The following is a 22567-nucleotide window of genomic DNA, read 5'->3' on the forward strand; positions in this document are numbered from 1 at the left end:
GCCCAATGATGAAACATTGGAAGAAATAGTTATTCAACCCGAGCCTCCGTTGCAAGGATGACTTTAGCAGGACGTTTCTCAGCGATACTCATCATCAGAAGAAATAAAGAAAATTCTAAAGGTTTCTCAAACATTCAAGCAGCACTGTATGTATACATTTAAAAAAAAATGTAAAAATTTAATTTGAAAAAGAAAATCATTTGTTACACATTTTTTTACAGTGCGGTAGTTACATTGTAATTACTCAAATATTAACTACATGTACTCACTATAGTTACAGTTAGGGTTAGGATTTGGTTTAGGGTTAGTTACTTGTAATTATACATAATTTACTGTTATTACTATAGGAAGTACGTGTAGTAACGTGTAACTACGGCACTGTAAATATAGTGTTACCAAATCATTTTGCCAAGAAAAAAAATACTTGCACAGTATTACTTGCACAGTACTAGCACAGAATATATAAAATATTTACTGAACATATGACAAATAATAAAGCATGGTGGGAGTTGACAGATGTACTGTAATGGGTCACTAGAGATGAAAAAAAGAATCGGACACTTACTTGAAAATACATGATCCTTTATTTTTTGTGGTAGTACATAATTAGACATTTATCTATTTTATGCCCATATAAATTGTATAATTCTGTGTAGAATAGCAGAAACATGCTAGCCCTCATGAAGCATTGTTCAAGAACAACAGTTAACATAGACTCGATGGATTACATAAAACATTCCTTCTGTTTTGAAATCCATGCGTTATAGTAAATATGTGGAACGAATGTTATCGTCACGTTCGTTATGCACCACTTTAACTCAAGCTGTCAAGTCTACTGACTTCATCTTGCTCATTTTGGGTTCTTTAAGGCATGATCTCTCTGCTTTGCCTTCAGTAGACCTCCAGCATGCTTTACTGGAAACGCTAAGTTGCCACAACACAGAACTATGTACAAGAAATGGTCATTTGTAACACTCTTAATGTAGCATAGGTTAACCTCAACACCTTAATTTAACCTTACTTTATCATATGTAACTGTATGCTGTGGACTGAGTGAAATGATGAAATCTGAGCGTGATTTCACACAAACTGTCAATACACATGTCCATACACAGGCCAATGCATCGATTCACAAAAGCTTAACATAAGCATAAACATACTGTATCACTTGTACCCAAGGCTATTTGTTCCTCATCGTGACAGCGCAAAATGACAGGCCGATAGAAATAGTAACTAATGTGGGGCCTATTTTTGTTTCTGATTTTAAACAGGGACTGAACTTTTTATGATGAACTATTTATTCTCAGCCTTCAAAGACGTTTGTGATGCTTCAAATGTAAATTAGAGATTGTTCACCCAAAAATGAAAATTAAGGCTTTCATTCTTATGCGAAACACACATTAAAATATTTTAATAAGCTAAATATTATACATGTCTTTATTTAGATTTTGAGGTAAAAATGACATGTTCTTTAATGCGTTTCATTAGTTCCCATATATATATATATATATATATATATATATATATATATATATATATATATATATATATATATATATATATATATATATATGTGTGTGTGTGTTTTGCAGAAAAATGAAGCCATTTGAGAAAATTATGAGAGAAGTTTTATTTTTGGGGGTGAAATATCCCTTTAAGACATTTGCTACAACTTTTGCTCCCTTTGTACTCAGAATCTAATGGATGGTTTTAATAAACTTCCAAACTTCAAAATATATTTATTTTATATTTGTCAGCTAGTAAATCCTGACAGCTATGATAATCTTAAACTTTCTACTCCACAATAAGAGAAAAATATGAAGCTATTTTTAGCATTTAGACCATACCAGCTATGTGGCTGTTGAATATCTTTGGTTCTTAAAGGGATAGTTCACCCGAAAATGAAGATTCTTGCATTAATCAACTCTCTTATGCTGTTTCAAACCCATATGACTTTCTTTGTGTTGAGAAGAAAAGAAAAAAAAAATAGCAGAATATCCAAGCTGCTCTTTTCCATACAGTCTTTGGTCCCCATCCACTTTAATTATATTGAAAGGGCAGTTTGGACATTCTGCTAAATACCTCTTTTTATATTCAATGTATATGGGTTTGGAACAAGGTGAGGATGAGTAAATGATGGCATAATTTGAACTATCCCTCTGAAAGTACAAGTCAAGCTTCTCAAATTAGTTGAGCTATTTGTGACACTGTTTGTGTGTTTTTAGTCTGCATCATGAGACGGGCATCGGAAGCCCGTCCAGCTTTTCTAACTGATGACACAAGCATGAGAGCACAAAATGTGATTACATTTCCTAAATCTCTCCAACTGTGCAGCCTGCAAAAGCTCTCCCAAGTGTCACTAACAGGAGAATTATTCTCTTCAATAAGTAGCAAATGAGCTGCCTCTCTTAAATCCAGACGTTTGCTCTCTTTCTATGGAGATTTCACTTTGAAAGGACTTTGGAGGCAAAGAATAGGATAAGCTTGGATTGTGGGAGGGGAATACATTGCTCATTCTGAAATCATTTCAAACTGTTCATGTGAAATGTGGATCCTGATCATATGACGCTCTATCATAAGAGTCGACTGCTGGCTTTCATATGTAAGCTGATTTGCACGATTATGGCTGTGTTCAGAAGAGCATACCGTGCTGATTTTCTGTTTGCATGTGGCACCTACTGGGTGATTCTAATCAAAAGATGTACAGGTCATAATTCACCCCAAAATCATGTGAAATAGATATGAAATAAGAAATTAATTTTTCATGACAATTAAGATTTTCTTCCCCCTTGAAACTCTGATTCTGATCCAGAATGCATCCAGATGTATTATGATACCCCCCCCCCCCCCCCCAAAAAAAAAAAAAAAGTTTTAACGTAGTATTAATTAAATGTAGTATAAAACATATACCATTACGCATGCTACCATTCAAAAGTTTAGTTTGTAAGATGTTTTTAAATATTTTTGAAAGAAGTCAGTTAAAACTGTACAGACAAAATAAAGTTAAAGTTGTAATATTGTCAAATATTACAATTTAAGATAAATATTTTTTTATTATTTTAATATATTTTAAAATGTAATATATTCCTGTGATGGCATCAAACCTGATCTCACGGCAATTACGTATTTTACGAGGAGGCTAATTCATATGAATTCGTATGACCTCACTCGTACGAATTAGTTAATTTTTTGCTAAATCGTACATATTTTACGAGTTGCCAAATTCGAACCTACCCTTCACTGGGCTTCAGATGAATAGTATGAATTCGTACGAATTAGCCACCTCATAAAATACGTACGAATTGGTTGAGATAATGTTGGAATTTTCAGCATCAGTCTTCAGTGTCACATGATCCTTCAGAAATCATTCTAATATGCTGATTTGCTGTTAAAAAAAAAAAAAAAAAAAAAATTGTATTATCAATGTTAAAAAGAGTTGTGCTGCTTAATATTCTTGTAGAAACTGAAATTATTTGATGCATAGAAAGTATTTATTTGAAATAGAAATCTTTTGCAACATTTATAAATGTCATTTTTGATCAATTTAATGCATCCTTGCTGAATAAAAGTTTTATTTATTATTTTTTTAATCTTACTGACTAAGACTTGCTGGTATTGAAAGGTAGCATACAATATTAATTCATTCATTAATTTTTGTGGTAAATGTGCTTCATTTGAATTAAACCTTTTTAAAAAATAAGTTAAACATTACGATAAATATTATACATTTCTTATTTCTTTCTTTAGATTTCGGGGTAAAATACAACCTAGACATGTTCAACACAGTGTAAACACTGCCAGGAATACAGAATTGATCTTCCATTTCCAGTGTGATGAATGAACCAGCTGTGATTTTTAACATCTCATTCTTCACTATTTGAAAAAGACATTTTTCCATAAATTGGAAAGCAAGCAGTAAGTGCAGTAAGCAGTACACTATAATTCCACTCTGAACACAGCCCATATCTGTTCATTGTGGCACTTCTGTCTATTCCACATGAAATTATCATTAAAATCTGAATAAAAGTGCTGCCAGTTAATACAAGACACGTTGCCGGTCCTCTCTGGTTTAAGCCAGTCCTCACACCCAGCCTTCTGTTCATCTGCGTAAGCCGCTCAGACAGAATATTGATATGAGCCATTTTTCACCCAGCAGTCTGCCTGAGCTCTCTTCCCCATGGCCAAGGTTAATTAGCAGTCATTAAAGAAGAAATATAAGCTTTCCTCCTCTGGCGGGAATGAAAAACGAAGGTGCGGATGACTCGTAGATGGATGCGGAGTGAGAGGACAGTCCGTTAGCCTGTCGCCATGGTGACTGAGATGAGGAGGTAATGGTCACCAATGCGGGAATGTTTAATTGTTCTGAGATTTCTTCAGGTGGCTTTCAACACGCTTGATTAATTCTGCAATCCATCCCAACAATGAGAGCTTTTGTTTATGAACGGCGAGCCAAACTAAAGCTTTAACTCTTCTGAGTTATAGAAGCATTAGCTTTGCTTTTACACTCTTCTATGCGTTTGAAAAATGAGATGGCTCGATTTCAATATCACTGCTCATTGTGCGCTCATATAGGTTGGTTTTAAGATTAATGGGAGGTTTTGTTCTTCAGATCAAATACTAACAGTCAAATACACGTCCTTGGGAAATGCATACAGTCTGTAACCTCATTAAAGTCAAACTGTTGCTGTGTCATTGTTTTGAACTAAGAACATGTAGAGTCCCAATGACTGAGGAAATCAATGTTTTCTAGACCCCTGACCTGCATTCCCACAATTCTTCATTCCTGACACGTAAGGACTTTTTCAGTTTGCCCGAGAGACTGGGCGATAAGGACAATACCCCGCCAGACAAGACCATCAGACATATCTGGTCTTACATGGTTTGCTTAAACTGTCAAAAAGAACATTTCTTCTACTTCTTAAAGAGAAGGAATTTAAAGTCAACATGAAATGTGACCCGTGTTGAGCTTGTCAACCAAATTACTGCCGAAAATGTTTATGATTTTGTCTCCAATAGCGAAGACACGATGGAAAATGTGCATCGTGTAGATAATTAAATGATTTATTCTTAACTGGTGATGAAAATGACGAAAAAAATGCTGCAAAATATTACCAATGGACTCAATGATTTTGCAGAAGATAAATCAAATTTGGTAATGTTGGGGAGTGACCAACGTAAATGAATGAAAAAGGTTAGACTAAAAGTTGGTTAGTGAGGCAATCAGTTGGAAGCTTGTTTCCGCCATGGAATAAAAAAATAAAAATATAATTGCGACTTTTTATCTCACAATTCTGACTTTCTTCTCACAATTCTTCGAATTTCTAGTTTATATCTTGCAATTTTGACTTTATAACATGCAATTGCTACCTTATTACTCACAATTTCAAGTTTATATTGCACAATTCTGAGAAAAAAAGTCAAAATTGAGTTTATATCGCGATTCTGAGAAAGTTTATATCATGCAATTCTGAGAAAAAAGTCAGAATTGTGAGAGATAAACTCGCAACTGCGAGGAAAAAAAGTCGCAAAAAAAAGTCCTCTTATTTTTTATTCAGTGGTGGAAACAGGGTACCGTATTCATCATATATGAAATGTTTGAATGGAAAACATTTTGCAGTTCTCTTTGCATTCTAAAGCCCACAACACACCAAGCCGACGCCGACGAACTACTGGCGACGAAAGCAGACTGTGGGGTTGGCTCACGTTGGCAGCGTCTGGGTCCAAAGTTGCCCTGACACACCAAACCGACATCCGACGGCCAAATAGCATGTCTGTTCTGCGCCTGCGTAAGACATGCCTTTCCGTACCAGCAGGTGGCATTAGCTGAACAGCCAATCAGAATGATCAGATGGGCCGACTGACCGACGAGCTCAGACGCCGATTCAACATGTCGAATCGGTTGGAAAAAAGCAGACGAGGACCAACTTCAGCCGACGGTGCGGAACACACTGAGAAAACTTAGTCGGCTTACGAACAAAAACTGACTGACGGCCAGCCGTCGGCTTGGTGTGTTCCAGGCTTAAAATGTAGTTTATATGGAAAACCCAAGCAAAACTAAATGGTATTTATCAAAAGGCAAAATTCCTGACCAACAAAAAAATATTACAAAAATATTTACTGAGTACCGCATATGACGTGGACGAAAAAGATTGATATCGTAGTGATGATGAAGTGATGAAATTCTTAATTCATGGCCAATATGTCTTGTTTTGTTTCTTTTCTTGTTGACTTTAAGTTTGAATGTTTTAAAGGGAAGGTAATCCAGAAAAGCCTGTGGAAAAAGGCACCCAACTCTATATCTTAGCGGCACATAAAAGCGGTAAATAGCCATACTCATGACGAATATGCTAATGAATGTAATATGAGGACCAAAATAACCAGCACTGTACAGTAATGTGCTCATTAGAGACGACAAGCTGTTGATTTACTTGAGACAAACAAGCGATTAAATAGGTTTTCTAACACTATTATAATATGGAGCTCTTCATCAATCTGATGTGCAGTTCAGTCTGAGCAGTGTGATTGGGCCGCAGGTGGGTGAATCCAATGTGGTCCATCATCTTCCTGTGGATGTTTTCCTGAATGCCCTGAGAGCGAGAGTGCTGAGAAGAAAGATCCTACCGCACCAATTAAACCACATCAAATTATCTAGACTGTGCGTGATTGGCAGCTGGAGGGAGGATAAGGAGAAATGAAATATAAATTCAACTAGAGGTGTGAAAAGAAGGAACCGAATACAAGAGATAGCGATAAGTATGGAGAGATAGTGAAGTGAAATATCGTAATCACCCCTGTCAGAGACCTGATCCTGGTTCAGAGCTGATAATGACGGTGAGCTTGGAAAAAACGCTCTTCCTTCCTTCTTTTTCACAACGCACCTTCCTGGTTTATTTAAGGTTTATGTGGGGTGGCAGGTTTCTCCTTATCTCTGTGAGTCTACATAGGAGCCAAAGACACTCCTGGTGGCACGAAGTCTCTGGTCTTCAAGCTCACAGCGGGGTTTGAGTCCTTCAGCTGAGGCAGCTGTGGATCGAAACTCAACAACTCGCTTCAAACGGCTGAAACTTCCAGCATTGCAGTTCTGGAACCATCTTGTCCATTTCATCCTCAAGTTTGTGTCAATGTCCCAAACAGACAAGCACCAAAGAGTTCATGTTGGTCGATGGGAATACTAAAAGGTCGTTTGATTGAGGATGAGAGGTGGGCTTCACAACTTTGTGATTTGATGGCTTACTTGTTTTGTCTCGGAGCACTTTTAGGAAGACAAAACAAAATGAGAGTTAGAAGACCAAAAGATTTGCATTTCCTCATGGAAATACCACTAGTGCTTGCAAGGCAGCAAAAGAGCAATGTTCAAGTTTTGGGTGAGCTTATTGTTTTTTTGTCAGTCTCCTGCACACAGGAATCAATACACACTCTGTTCCAAAACCTATAGTAAACTGCCTGCAGAGGCAGCATTTAAAGGCATCAAAATAAAGCTTCCAAAAGGGGGTTTTCGCAGCGATGGACATTTGGTGAGCAAAAACAAAACAAAAATAACGACTTTATTCAACAATCTCTTCTCTTCCCTGCCATTATCCTTATGCAGTTGCCACAGTAAGCACAGTGAAGGCTTCCATGTTTACGTCCGAATGCCGGCTCAGTATTGGCTAAAGCTGATCACGTGAGCAGCAATTAAGTTTGAACCACTGCAGTCATGTTGACTGTTTTAACGATGTCTTAAGTACCTTTCTGGACCTTGAAAGTGTTGATTATATTGCTGTCAATGGACAAGTCATATACCTCTCAGATTTCATCAAAAATATGTCAATTTGTGTTCTGAAGATGACTGAAGGTCTTACGGGTGTGGAACGAAATGAGGGTGAGTAATAATAACAGAATTTTCAGTTTTGCTATGAACTAAGGTTCTTCATTGGTTATAATAACATTAGGGGAACGTTAGCATAACATTAGAGGAATGTTAAAATAATGTTAGAATAATGTAAGACAAATGTTATAAACAATACATAAAAACAAGATGGTTTGTAATACTGCTTATAGTCCTCCATACTTCCATTTTTCATAGCACTTATAATATACTGGGTCGCGGGTGTGCTGGATGATTACTGACGTACAGCGGAGTAATGATATCGGAGTAAAGAGGTTAGGAGAACGTTCTAGGAATGTTAGAATAACGTTCTACAAACCAAAAACTAACGTTCTATTTCCGTTAAGAACTTTCCTGGCTTACCAAAAACAAATTGTAAAAAAGAACATTCTGGGAACCAAAAACTAATGTTCTGGCAACCAAAAATTGTTAGCTGGGCCCCAGCAAAAAAAAGAGCATTCCCCTAACATTAGTATTTGGTTATTTTTTATTATTTTCTATTTATTTAATTTTTTTGAGAATCAAATAATAAAGTTCTGGGAATGTTCTTTTTAGGTTTTCTTTTTGCAACCCAAAAATAACGTTCTGCTGCAGTGTGGTCATCTTTCAATAACCTAAAAATAACTTTTATAGAATGTTTATTATAACGTTGATGATAAGCCTCCATAAATCCAATTTCCATATCGCTCATACTTTGCGGGTGAGCTGGATGATTACTGATGTACAGCATTACTGACGTTGGAACATTAGAATATCGTTATAGGAATGTTAGAATAACGTTAGGAGAACGTTAGAATAATGTTAGGAGAGTGTTAGAGGAACGTTAGAATACCGTTAGGGGAATGTTATAATAACATTAGGGGAACGTTAGAATAACTTTATAATAACATTAGGGGAATGTTAGAATAACCTTAGGAGAATGTTAGCATTATGCTATAGGAATGTTAAAATAACATTAGGGGAACGTTAAAATAACGTTCTATTTCCGTTTACAAAACTTTCCTGGCTAACCAAAAACAAACTGTAAAAAAGAACATTCTGGTAACCAGAAACTAACATTGTGGCAAGCAAAAATTGTAAAAAAAAGAACATTCCCCTAACTTTAGTATTTGATTCCTCTTTTTTTTTTTTTTTTTTTTTTTTTTTTTTTTTTTGAGAATCAAATAATAACATTCTGGAAACATTCTTTTTAGGTTTTCTTTTTGCAACCAAAAATAACATTCCCAGAATGTTGCAGGGTGGTTATCTTTAAATAAGCAAAAAATAATTTATATAGAATGTTTATTATAACGTTGATTATAAGCCTCCATACGTCCATTTTCCATATCGCTTATACCAGTGTTTCCCAACCTGGCGTCTCCAGGCTCACTGTAGTTTGAGGGTTAGTGAGGAGCAGTTACCAGTTTGACAAACCACGACGGTTTCCGACGGTTAGTATTACAGTTTAATATAGGGGTTCGTTAAGGATTTTGAATGTTAAAATAGGGGTCTCCTGGAAAAAAGGTTGGGAACCACTGCTTTGGGATATAGGCTACTATCACATAATAAAAAGATAGCACACATTAGACTGAATGCACATTAAGCGGTCCAGAGTTTAATACTTTGGTTTAGTGTATTTGAACAAACCTGAACTACAGAATGAGGAATATCAATACAGCGCTGCCTTGCAAGTACTTTATATTTCCCCATGTTTTTAACCATAACATCTTAGTGAGTAGAATGGTTTGTATTAGAAAAGCAAACAATGAAACATATCTTAAATACTACCAAACAACAAAAGATCAAACTTAATGTGATATTTTTGCACTTTTTTTCTTCATTTAAGCAAGCACACAAACCAACCAACATACCTGTCCTGAGGCTAAAGCCTATTATTGCCGACAGGGGAAGGAGGAATTAGACCTTGCTGCGTAGTAGTCCCCCCGTAGGGTGCTCTGGGGTACTGCACTCTGACGAGTTCTTGGCTTTGTCCTTGTTATTGTTGGGCTCGTTGTCTTTGATGATGTCATACTGCCGGCAGAACAGAGCTATCACACCTGTGCACAAATGGAAGAGGATTCAGAGAGTTGCAGACAGGATGGGAGAGTGGTAGTGATGGATGGGACATTGTCGAAAGAAGGAAAGGAAAAAATGCAATGATGGATTGCACCATGATTCTGCCCCAAATAATAACATACCAATTATAGCTGGACTAGAACAGGATGATGAGCTGCGCTGCAGCCTTGAGTTAAGTTGTGCTAGTACTGTCCTGTCTGATGATTTATTCCCTAGTCTTCTTAAAGACTTGATGTGTGGATTATAAAAAGTTAAGGAAGGCCTCCAAGATCCAATTATGACATTAGAAACGCTCTCATCTTTTCTCTACTCTGCAAGCAAAGAAAAAGCTTACGCTGTATGTCCTACGCCTTCCCTATTCAGCTTACGGAAAAAATGGAGTTGCTGCTGCGTTTGTTCCGTAAGTAGAATAGGGAAGGCGTAGGAAATACAGCATAAGCTTTTTGAAGAATACGAAAGTGCGGTTTTGGCAGAACCACTTGGAAGGTGATCATTTGTTTATATAAAGCATATACATTTACATTTTTCTTTTTTCAAAAATGACCGATCGTTTCGCTAGATAAGACCCTTATTCCTCGCCTGTTATCGTTTAAAGGTGGCCTAGATACAAAAATTGAATTTACCTCAGCATAGTTGAATAACAAGAGTTCCATACATGGAAAAGACATACATTGAGTCTAAAAATCCATTGTTTCCTCCTCCTTATATAAATCTCATTTGTTTAAACGACCTCCGAAGAACAGGCGAATCTCAACATAACACCGACTGTTACGTAACAGTCGGGGTGAACGCCCCAATATTTGCATAATGCCAGCCCATGTTCCCAACATTATAAAAGGCATTAGACAAGGGCAGCCAGTTAACGTCTGGATCTGTGCAAAGGTGAATCAACAGACTAGGTAAGCAAGCAAGAACAATAGCAAAAAATGGCAGATGGAGCAATAATAACTGACATGATTTATGATAACATGATATTTTTAGTGATATTTGTAAATTGTCTTTCTAAATGTTTCGTTAGCATGTTGCTAATGTACTGTTAAATGTGGTTAAAGTTACCATCGTTTCTTACTGTATTCACGGAGACAAGAGAGCCGTCACTATTTTCATTTTTAAACACTTGCAGTCTGTATAATTCATAAACACAACTTCATTCTTTATAAATCTCTCCAACAGTGTAGCATTAGCTGTTAGCCACAGAGGACAGCCTCAAATTCACTCAGAATAAAACGTTAACATCCAAATAAATACTTTACTCACATAATTCGAAGCATCCATACAGTATGCATGACGAACATCTTGTAAAGATCCATTTGAGGGTTATATTAGCTGTGTGAACTTTGTAAATGCGCTGTAATATAGTGGACAGCTGGTGTGGCAGGGAGCACGCGAACTAAAGGCGCGGCGCTGCCTAAATCAGTGCATTGTTAATGATGCTCCAAAATAGGCAGTTAAAAAAATTAATTTAAAAAAATCTATGGGGTATTTTGAGCTGAAACTTCACAGACACATTCAGGAGACACCTTAGACTTATATTACATCTTGTGAAAAAGCATTCTTGGGCACCTTTAAAGCCCTTTGAAGCTGCACTGAAACTGTAATTTTGACCTTCAACCATCTGGAGACCATTGAAGTCCATTATGAGGAGAATAATCCTGGAAAGTTTTCAAAATCCTTAATTTCTTTTCGACCGAAGAAAGAAAGACATGAACATCTTGGATGACATGGAGGTGAGTAAATTATCAGGAAATTTTTATTTGAAAGTGGACTAATCCTTTAACGACTGGATATTTTTGTATATATATATATATATATATATATATATATATATGTACACACATAATTTAAAGACGCAGTTTCCTCCTAAACTTCACCATATCGCTTTAAAATATAGCATACTGTGCAGAATTTAAATCAGTCTGATTCATTTTCTGGTATGCACCGACTCGCACATATGATCCGCTCTGTGCTGTAGTGTCCCAGGACAGAAGCAGACTATGTGTGCGCTGTGATGGTTCACTTCACACTAATGTGAAACCAGACTTAATTTGCCCCCATAGAAAGCATATTTACACTGAATCATTGCCTATCCCCTATATAGTGCACTATGTGCCCTTCACCAAGTGTGAACAAGTGACCGATTTTAGCCTCGGCATCAGCGTCTATTTATAGTTTAGGGGGGTGGGACGTTTCAGATTCTAGAGAGCATTTGATTGGACAGAAAATCTGATGAGAAGCTGAAGTGCAGAGTGACAATCAAATCCACATTGGCGGAGACGAGAGACTGTAAGTTTTGAATGCTTATATCTTCTAAATGTGAATTTTGTCATTGTTTTGGGGCACACTGACTTTAATGTTAATGACTTATTCATGGAAGTAATTATAAGTGTTATATAAAGATATAAATCAAATAGGAATCATCGAAACATTCCTCACTTTGAGCAAAAGAAAATCAGATAGAAAAAGGTTAGATATATATATATATATATATATAGACTCTCAAATGTGGAAATAGATTGCTCTGTGAATGTAGTCATTGTAGAATTTCTCTAGTCAACATGATTCTCACCTACAAACTGTTTGATCATTGATCACATTCTTACCTGCCCACATGACAAGAACCACCACAATGATAATGAGCTCTCCAGCCCTGAGCTGGGCAGCCTGGCCAACCTCCTCCATGGTCACTTCATCTGTGTGGATTCAAACAAACACAATTCATTCACTCATGTATTTTCAAAGTCAAAAAACAAGCACAGTTCTGCAGTTATCAAAGCACAGTCACCATGACACAACACGCAAACCACAGTAGAATTATTTAAGGAACTAAAACCATCTCTGAATATCTAACAGATTATTTAATTAGTCTCAAGAGGATCTAAAGCAGAGCCTAAAGCCATCTTCTCTGGCTCAGATATATTCATTCTTTATATTTCATGTCAAAAAACACAATCAAAATCATAAAACTGGCTGCCTCTAGCCAAACCCAAGTCGAAGCTCATCAGGACCGATGACTGTGAGGATCACTTCAGGGTTGAGCTCTCCTCTCACTGGGAGAAGACCTCAGGGGTCACTTTCTTGGCTGAAGATTTAAAGCGTCTTCTAATTAAGGCCTTGTTAGTTAAAAGAAACTGTATGTAGCGCTCTGGTCTGTGTTCACTGATTAACCGCAGAGGGAAAAGCGAAGTTCTTCAATGTCCTGCTTATCTGAAGGAGCAGAAGCGTTGTGCTTCATAATGACTGGGAGAACTTACTCTTGTCTCACTGTGTGCCTCTTCTTTCTTTGAAGAAAAAGTCAATACCCTTTAGGTGAAACTGAAATGTTATTGGATGTCTCAGGCGTTCGAGTGCAGGGGAAAGTTGAGGCATTTTTCAGCTCTCAATCGACATCAATACATGTCATGAGTCCAGTAAAAAAACAACATGAAGCCACCCTGAAGCGATGAAGAGGGGAGGCCTGTGGAGAGAAGGATTAACTGTCTGTTTTTATTAGCTGCTCTGGTATTTAGTGAAGTGTAATGGTGATCACTTGATTAATTAGAGTGTAACGTGAGCACTAATGCTTGATGATTAAACTTTTTTGTTTTTTGTAAACACTCCTGCTATCTAACTGACACATGCGTCAGCTAAGAGTTAGCCATCTGAAAACTACTCTCTGCTGCACCTAAGCACTTCTTTACCCCTGATCCATCACAAATGACATTAGTGCAGAGTTAACAGATTTGAAGATGGATCCTGAAAAAGAGAACTTTATACCTTAATGAATATGTCCTTTTTAAATACAATAATAGATTAATATACAGGTCAGTTTGTAATTTTTATATACAGTGAGTTCCAAAGGTTGGAGAACACTTGTGAAAATGCTGTGAAGAAAATACATTACCTATATTATCAGCATAACAATTTTGTTTAGTATTTTGCTAAAAAAAAAAAAAAAAAAAAATGGAAGCAAGACAATCTGACCTAGAAATAGTTAAATATTTAAAATTCATTTTATAACATAACCTTTCTTTGTTTTAAATTGTTTAAAATCCTAAAATGTTATACATGTCATTTTTGAATTTTTGACCCCACTGTACGTTACACTGTATATTATAATGTTTACATTATTTAACATTATTTAACATTATTTTAGTATTTCACTATTACGAGTGACATAAACCTATGAAATGTTGTTTAATAGTTGACTTTTTCTATCAAAAATACCAAAATCAATATCCAAAGAGCAGGGCACATACACAATATATATATTACATATATATATACAGTGGGTACGGAAAGTATTCAGACCCCCTTAAATTTTTCACTCTTTGTTATATTGCAGCCATTTGCTAAAATCACTTAAGTTCATTTTTTTCCTCATTAATGTACACACAGCACCCCATATTGACAGAAAAACACAGAATTGTTGACATTTTTGCAGATTTATTAAAAAAGAAAAACTGAAATATCACATGGTCCTAAGTATTTAGGCCCTTTGCTGTGACACTCATATATTTAACTCAGGTGCTGTCCATTTCTTCTGATCATCCTTGAGATGGTTCTACACCTTCATTTGAGTCCAGCTGTGTTTGATTATACTGATTGGACTTGATTAGGAAAGCCACACACCTGTCTATATAAGACCTTACAGCTCACAGTGCATGTCAGAGCAAATGAGAATCATGAGGTCAAAGGAACTGCCTGAAGAGCTCAGAGACAGAATTGTGGCAAAGCACAGATCTGGCCAAGGTTACAAAAAAAATTCTGCTGCACTTAAGGTTCCTAAGAGCACAGTGACCTCCATAATCCTTAAATGGAAGACGTTTGGGATGACCAGAACCCTTCCTAGAGCTGGCCGTCCAGCCAAACTGAACTATCGGGGGAGAAGAGCCTTGGTGAGAGAGGTAAAGAAGAACCCAAAGATCACTGTGGCTGAGCTCCAGAGATGCAGTCGGGAGATGGGAGAAATTTGTAGAAAGTCAACCATCACTGCAGACCCCCACCAGTCGGGGATTTATGGCAGAGTGGCCCGACGGAAGCCTCTCCTCAGTGCAAGACACATGAAAGCCCGCATGGAGTTTGCTAAAAAACACCTGAAGGACTCCAAGAGTCTCTGGTCTGATGAGACCAAGATAGAATTTTTTGTGTGGAGAAAACCAGGCACTGCTCATCACCTGTTCAATACAGTCCCAACAGTGAAGCATGGTGGTGGCAGCATCATGCTGTGGGGGTGTTTTTCAGCTGCAGGGACAGGACGACTGGTTGCAATCGAGGGAAAGATGAATGCGACCAAGTACAGGGATATCCTGGACGAAAGCCTTCTCCAGAGTGCTCAGGAACTCAGACTGGGCAGAAGGTTTACCTTCCAACAAGACAACGACCCTAAGCACACAGCTAAAATAACAAAGGAGTGGCTTCACAACAACTCCGTGACTGTTCTTGAATGGCCCAGCCAGAGCCCTGACTTAAACCCAATTGAGCATCTCTGGAGAGACCTAAAAATGGCTGTCCACCAATGTTTACCATCCAACCTGACAGAACTGGAGAGGATCTGCAAGGAGGAATGGCAGAGGATCCCCAAATCCAGGTGTGAAAAACTTGTTGCATCTTTCCCAAAAAGACTCATGGCTGTATTAGATCAAAAGGGTGCTTCTACTAAATACTGAGCAAAGGGTCTGAATACTTAGGACCATGTGATATTTCAGTTTTTCTTTTTTAATAAATCTGCAAAAATGTCAACAATTCTGTGTTTTTCTGTCAATATGGGGTGCTGTGTGTACATTAATGAGGAAAAAAAATTAACTTAAATGATTTTAGCAAATGGCTGCAATATAACAAAGAGTGAAAAATTTAAGGGGGTCTGAATACTTTCCGTACCCACTCTGTGTGTGTGTGTGTATATATATATATATATATATATATATATATATATATATATATATATATATATATATATATATATATATATATATATATATATATATATATATACTACCAGTCAAAAGTTTGGAAACATTACTATTTTGTAATGTTTTTGAACAAAGTCTCTTATGCTCATTAAGGCTGCATTTATTTCATAATAAATACAGAAAAAAACAATAATATTGTGAAATATTATTACAATTTAAAATTATTAATATACTTTAAATATAATTTATTTCTGTGATCAAAGCTGAATTTAAGCATCATTACTCCAGTTTTCAGTGTCACATGATCCTTCAGAAATCATTCTAATATGCTGATTTGATACTCAGTTATTATCAGTGTTGGAAACAGTTGTGTTGCTTAATATTTTTTTGGAACCTGTGATACTTTTTTCAGGATTCACTGATGAATACAAGGTTAAAAAGAACACCATTTATTCAAAATATAAATCTTTTCTAACAATATAAATCTTTACTATCACTTTTTATCAATTTAACACATCCGTGCTGAATAAAAGTATTAATTTCTTTCAAAAAAAAAGAAAGAAAAAAAAATTGCTGGCCCCTAAACTTTGAACGGTAGTGTATATTGTTACAAAATATTTTTATTTTAAATAAATGCTGATATTTTTTAACTTTTTATTCATCAAAGAATCCTGAAAAAGTATCACAGGTTATAAAATAATATTAAGCAGCACAACAGTTTCCAACATTGATAATAAATCAGCATATTAGAATGATTTCTGAAGGATCATGTGACACTGAAGGCTGGAGTAATGATGCTGAAAATTCAGCTTTGCCATCACAGGAATAAATTACATTTTCAAATATATTAAAATAGACAACAGTTATTTTAAATTGTAAAAATACTTAACAATATTACTGTTTTACTGTATTTTGCCTTAGTGAGAATAAGAGACTTCTTTCGAAAACATTAAAGAAAATCTTACTGACCCCAAACATTTGAACAGTAGTGTACATCATATAATGATAGCAAATGAGATCACTTTTTTCACACTATTTGTGAGAAACATTCTTTGAAACTAAATAATAGCTCTTTTTCTTCAGAAACATAGATGTGAAAGATGAAGAGGTATCATTTGACATTTAACTAATGTCTAACCTGCACAACTGACGGTTTTGACACCAAATGTCATCAGTACGGTCCAGTGCCAAGGACTGACGCTCACCCATAAAATGGCAAGTGTTTCAGGAACACAAGCATCCCCAGCAGATGTTTGTAAGTAAGTAGGTCATCGAAATGGATTACACAACATAAAAATTGACTGTTTTGTGCGTTGCTCTAGATAAGACAAGCTCCATAGTAACAGAAAATTAAATGGGGAAACGCACAAAAGTGAACACTTCATGCCCTGAATTATGACACAACACCATTTTTAGAGCGGTTGTATAACCACCTCCCTGCTATGTTTTTTTTTTTTTTTTTTTCCCCTCTATGGAAGTGATTTGACTATTTAGTCATCTTTCCAATTAATCTATTTTTTTAACTGTACAAATCTTGAACAATAAATGTGTTTTATCAGTATTGTATCACTGCATGTAATATTTTTAACTAATAATATAATGACTGGTTCATCCTAAAATGACAATTTTGTCATCATTTCTTTCTTTCTTTCTTGAAACATTAAGGAGACTTTTTTAAAATTTAATATACTAGTCAGTTTTGCATGTAATTGCAATAAATGGATACTTAAGATTTCAAACTTTAAAAAAATCACCAGAGGAGTGTTAAAAACATGGTTCTTGCATTCATAAAGTTCAAATCATTTAGACCAGTTTTGTGAACTGGATCTATTCACTGAATGATCTCACCTAAAAACAATGATCTGTTCACAAATCAGACTTTGCAATTTCTCCACTTAACACGCCACAAAGAACTACAGCCGAAGTCACAATGTTCAGTCAATAATGAAGGGAATTTCATCTCTATTCTAGTTTTCTCTAGTATTCTCAGTGCCTGTACTCCTCTGAACAGTTTTAAATTTTGCATTTCAGCACTTCTTATGTTACTGCCTCCTTAGTGTGAATCGCTTTGTTTTATTCCTTATTTGTAAGTCATTTTGGATAAAAGCATCTGCTAAATTAGTATCAGTGGCTTCAGAAGACTGTGGAATATAGTGCAGGAGGAATATAAACTACTTTTAGCATACTGTTATGGTGTTTTTTGTTATTTTGGAGCTTCACAGCCTCAGTCCTTATTCACTTTCATTATATTGAAATGAATCACTAGCATATTCTTCCTAAAAAAAGAAAAAGAAAAAAAACTTACAAAAGAAGTCATACAGATTTGGAATGACATGAGGGTGAGTTAATGATGACATAATTCATTTTTGGATGATCTATGCTTTCAAATGTCAGATTTTGGCAAAGATTGATTATGGAAATGCAAGATATAATGTCAAAAGTACAAGAAAATACATTGTAAATATGCTAAATAAAGTTGCAATTGCAAGATATAAACTCACAATGATGCAATTCCCAAAATGATAATAATACCACGGTACTATTATGGTATTATGGATTATGTCCAAAAAAGGTTGATTTTGGTAGTTTTTAGTTAGTGCTGCTGGCTTACCTGGGCTTTTAGAGGCCAGTTTCTCTGACTCTTTGGGAGTGCGGAACAGAACAGGTTCACTCAGGGGGCTGGTGCCGCTCATGCTAATGGACTGCACATGCACAATGTACTCTGTGTCTTCCTCCAAGTCCCATAATGCACATGAACGAGTGGTGGTGTTCACTTCCTGGATGAATCGCAGCATACGTACGTCCTTCTTCTATAAACATCAAAATGAAAAAATAATAATGAGATTGAAAGGCTTGTGATAATATTTCAAGGATAAATGTGGTTGATGCCACATACATTCAAGTCAACATGAAATCTAAATTCATCCTATTTACTTTTTAAATACATGTTCCTGATCTAATTGTGAATTATTAATCAGTGTATGTTATTTCAGAGATAATAAAAAAAATGTCATTGTAATATTTAATCAGTATGTAATATTTTGCTCTGTGTCTACAACAACTTTCCTCTTTGGTTGACGTCACCAAGTCCTCTTATTTTCACCTCTCCGTCCAGGTGTCATGGGGTGTGTGGCTTTAACAAAGCGCACGACGATGGAGAGTTCACAATAGTCCTTTTATTAAACAAAATCCAAGAGAAACACGCAGGAGAATAACTAGGAAATAACTTACAACCCCAACACATAAACGCAAATGAGACCGAAAACTGAACAGAAGTAACTCAGGGCTTAAATACATTTGGAAGGTAATCAGCTGAACAGAAACAGGTGAGTGGAACTTATTAACAACCGAGGAAACTAAATAGGAAAACAGAACACAGGCAAATGGGAACAGAGAGAATAACAACAAACCACAAGAAAGTAAACATAACCCTGACAGGGCCGTATTCAGGGTTTCATAATTACCGAGGTCACAAAATCTAGTTTGCTAGGGGGGGTTCGGGGGCATGCTCCCCTGAGAAAATTTAGATTTCCCTGGTGTACATATGTGCATTTTAAGACGTTTGAATACCAAAAAATTGGATAACAATAGCTTTAAAACCATGTCACAACAAATACATTCATGCATGCACAGTTTTGAGGCAGCTTTAATCGCATTTTTGGTAATTTCACGACTTAATTTACAACAGAACAACGACGGTGCATGCTCATAGTTTCTTTTGCACTTTATTTATTATGAATTAATATGCAGCGCGCGCCGCCGCATTTGCCTGTGCAATTCTTGACTGAACACCGCAAGCACAGAATAACGGCTGATTGGACACTGGACAGTCATGCTCAGTTTTACTAACATAGCCTGACAACATCTCATCTGACCGCAGTTCACTGTTGTTCAGCTGAAGCTTCCTCGTCGTCACCCTATTATTTTTGACTTGCGCCTGGCGATGAGGCAAATTCGGAATGCGTGTATGAAAAGTGTCTCATTTGTTGTGGTTGTAAAGAGACGGTTTTGCATCTATATAAATGCAATTCTAGTCAAGAAAAAAAAAGAGACAGAAACAGCAGCCAAGCTTAGGCCAACAGTAGCCACGACCAACACCACCTAGCTCGTCCCTGCATTGATGAGCGCTGTTTTCCACTGACAGCTCAGATGAGAAGGTCGGTAATCTTGGCGTTGTGCAATATATCCGTGCAGCACCAAAGTATAGTTAATATTAGGCAAATATTTCACAACCTCAGAAAAATACATTTTATATATATATTATTATATTATTATACATTACATATATAATATTTTATTATATACACCTCAGGAAAATACAGAGGTCCGGACCGAAATGGTGGGTACGGCCCTGAACCCTGACATTGCACCCTCCTCTGGAAAGGAGTGTCCTCGTGCTGTAACTACAAATAATAGTCCAACTGAGGGGGGAGGGGGAGGTCTCAGAAGAAGGATGTGGATCAGGTAAATGGCAGGAATCTTGAGGAGATGACGGCGGGAGAGACCAAGGTGCCGATGATGGTGGTAGGAGCCAGGAGCTGGAGGAGCCAGGCAGGGACCCAGACCATAGCCAGTACGAAGGCCCACGGCAGAGTCGACGGAGGGCGGAGCCATGGTGGAAATTTGTCATGTTTAACCAGAGGGATGACAGACGGAGCCGATGGAGGTGGAGACCCAGACGGAGCCAAAGAGCCAATGGGACCAAGCGAAATCGATGGCTTAGGAGACCTTGGTGGAGCCGCAGTAATGAGCATCCTAGGTGGAGCAAGGGTGCCAGAGGACTTAGGTGGTGGCAGAGCCGGAGGGAAGGCGGAGTACGACGGAGCCATGGGGGGGAGAGGCGAAGCACAGCTGGGGGCCTGGAGGTCCATGGAGCAGGCAGAGTGATGACTGACCATGGTGGAGCCGGAGGGACGAAGGAGCCCGGTAGAGCCGTAAGGACGACAGTACCAGGTGGAGCCAAGGGTGGGAGAAGCTAAGGCGGAGCCGACTGGTTAATGAGCCAAGGTGAAGCGATGGGCTCGGTGGCTAAAGGTGGAGCCAGGGGATCCTCTTGGCTAGATGGAGCTGGTGATTAGAAGAGGCGCATCCACGCAGCATAGTGGAGTAGACAAAGGAGGAGCCGAAGAGCTGAAGGGAACCAGTGGAGGCGGGGTCTGATGGCCTGGCTGGATTTGGAAGAGGAGGTGAGAAAGGGAGGCTGGGTGGGATCTCTTACCCCTTTTCCACCAAGGCAGTTTGAGTGCTGGTTCGGAGCCAGAGCCTAGATTCAAATCAGTTCTTTGTCTTTCGACACACAAAGCACCAGCTACGAACCAGAAAAAGTGGTTCGTAAGTAGCACCAAAACATTGCTGGGCTAGAAGTAAGAACCACTTGCATCAGGGGCTGGGGGCGGGGTTACCGTGACCAACAAGAAACTTGTGACCGCCATTTTTGAAATAGCAGCTAATCGAGCTAATAGCAGCTCGATCGTAATCTCCGTCTATATACAAATTACGGCGAGCCGTGTTTGGATGCCGATGTAGGTTCGCAAAGCCATGATCATCAACAGTAGTGAAACATCCGCGATTGTTGATTGAAGACTTGTTCGAGATGCATCGGAGCAGCGCGGACCAATCCGGCGGATCCGCGGGATCGTTTGTAGAGCATACGACTACTTGTACTTTTGGATCATTCTCGCGGTGCTTTGATGTCATGCGCCGATCGCTTTGTGAGGAGCCGATGCATCTCAAACGAGCCTGGTGTGTTTGTGTTTGGCGCTGCGGTGCTAGTTTTGCTGTGAAATATGAGACGTATACATTGACGTAAGACCTGGCTCTGTGCTGGCTCTCTAGCCTGTGGAAAGGCTAACCGGTTCTTAGAAGGCTCGTCAGTTGAACCAACTCCGAACTGGCACTAGCACTAGCTCTGAACTAGCACCTGGTTCGTGCTGGTGGAAAGGGGGTATCTGTAGACACAGGAGACTTGGAGCTGGGCTGGATCAGTGGAGACGCAGGAGACTAGGAGCTGGGCAGGACCAGTGGGAACGAGAGAATCAGGTAAATATCCTCTTCCAATTCATAAATTTCTGCAGAGGCTGGTGACGTCCTCCTTGGGGCAGATGGTGCAGCCGATCCATTGTTCTCCAACACCCACTCCACAAACGTGGCAAAATCCTCTTTAGGACTAACACCAGTTAGCCGTGCTTTACACCGCTCATTCAGGCTAGCTCGAAAAAATACACAAAGTGTGTGGTAAGGGAAATTGGTAAGGCACAGTAGGTCTAGAAAGTCACTGGTGTGGTCCTCGAGATTAGTATTCCCTTGCTCTAAACAGAGCAGGTGAATGGTCGGTAAAACCATAATCTGTTCTTGGTTCAGTCTTCTGTCATGGGGTGTGTGGCTTTAACATAGCGTACGATGATGGAGAGTTAACAACAGTCCTTATTAAACAAAATCCAAGAGAAACACGCAGGTGAATAACTAGAAAATAAATTACAAGCACAACACATAAATGCAAATGAGACTGAACACTGAGCAGAAAGAGCTCAGGGCTTAAATACATGGGGAGAGGTAATCAGCTGAACAGAAACAAGTGCGTGGAACTAATTAAAAACCAAGGAAACTAACTTGGAAAACAGAACACAGGCAAACGGGAACAGGGAGAATAACAACAAAACACAAAAAGCTAAACATAACCCTGACACCAGGCTTGCTTGCTTGCTTGCTTTCTTTATTTTTTTTTAAAGTTAAAATGGGTAATTATAGCCATATAACA

At 37.8% G+C, this 22567-nt stretch overlaps 1 protein-coding gene across 1 annotated transcript in view; it reads right to left on the reverse strand.

Moving 5' to 3' along the window:
- Positions 1 to 6109: 6109 nt before the first annotated feature.
- The window catches only part of fndc5b (fibronectin type III domain containing 5b), a 31668-nt gene continuing 15210 nt past the window's right edge, over positions 6110 to 22567 (reverse strand). Inside the window, exons 3-6 of the mRNA XM_048201247.1 lie at positions 18422 to 18620; positions 12523 to 12612; positions 9718 to 9903; positions 6110 to 7252 (exon numbers count right to left, since the gene is read on the reverse strand). Coding sequence (XP_048057204.1) covers positions 9764 to 9903; positions 12523 to 12612; positions 18422 to 18620 — 429 coding nt within the window. The 3' untranslated portion in view covers positions 6110 to 7252; positions 9718 to 9763. The remainder of the gene's footprint in view (positions 7253 to 9717; positions 9904 to 12522; positions 12613 to 18421; positions 18621 to 22567) is intronic.

Source organism: Megalobrama amblycephala, linkage group LG9 (assembly GCF_018812025.1).
Source record: "Megalobrama amblycephala isolate DHTTF-2021 linkage group LG9, ASM1881202v1, whole genome shotgun sequence".
Taxonomy (NCBI): domain Eukaryota; kingdom Metazoa; phylum Chordata; class Actinopteri; order Cypriniformes; family Xenocyprididae; genus Megalobrama; species Megalobrama amblycephala.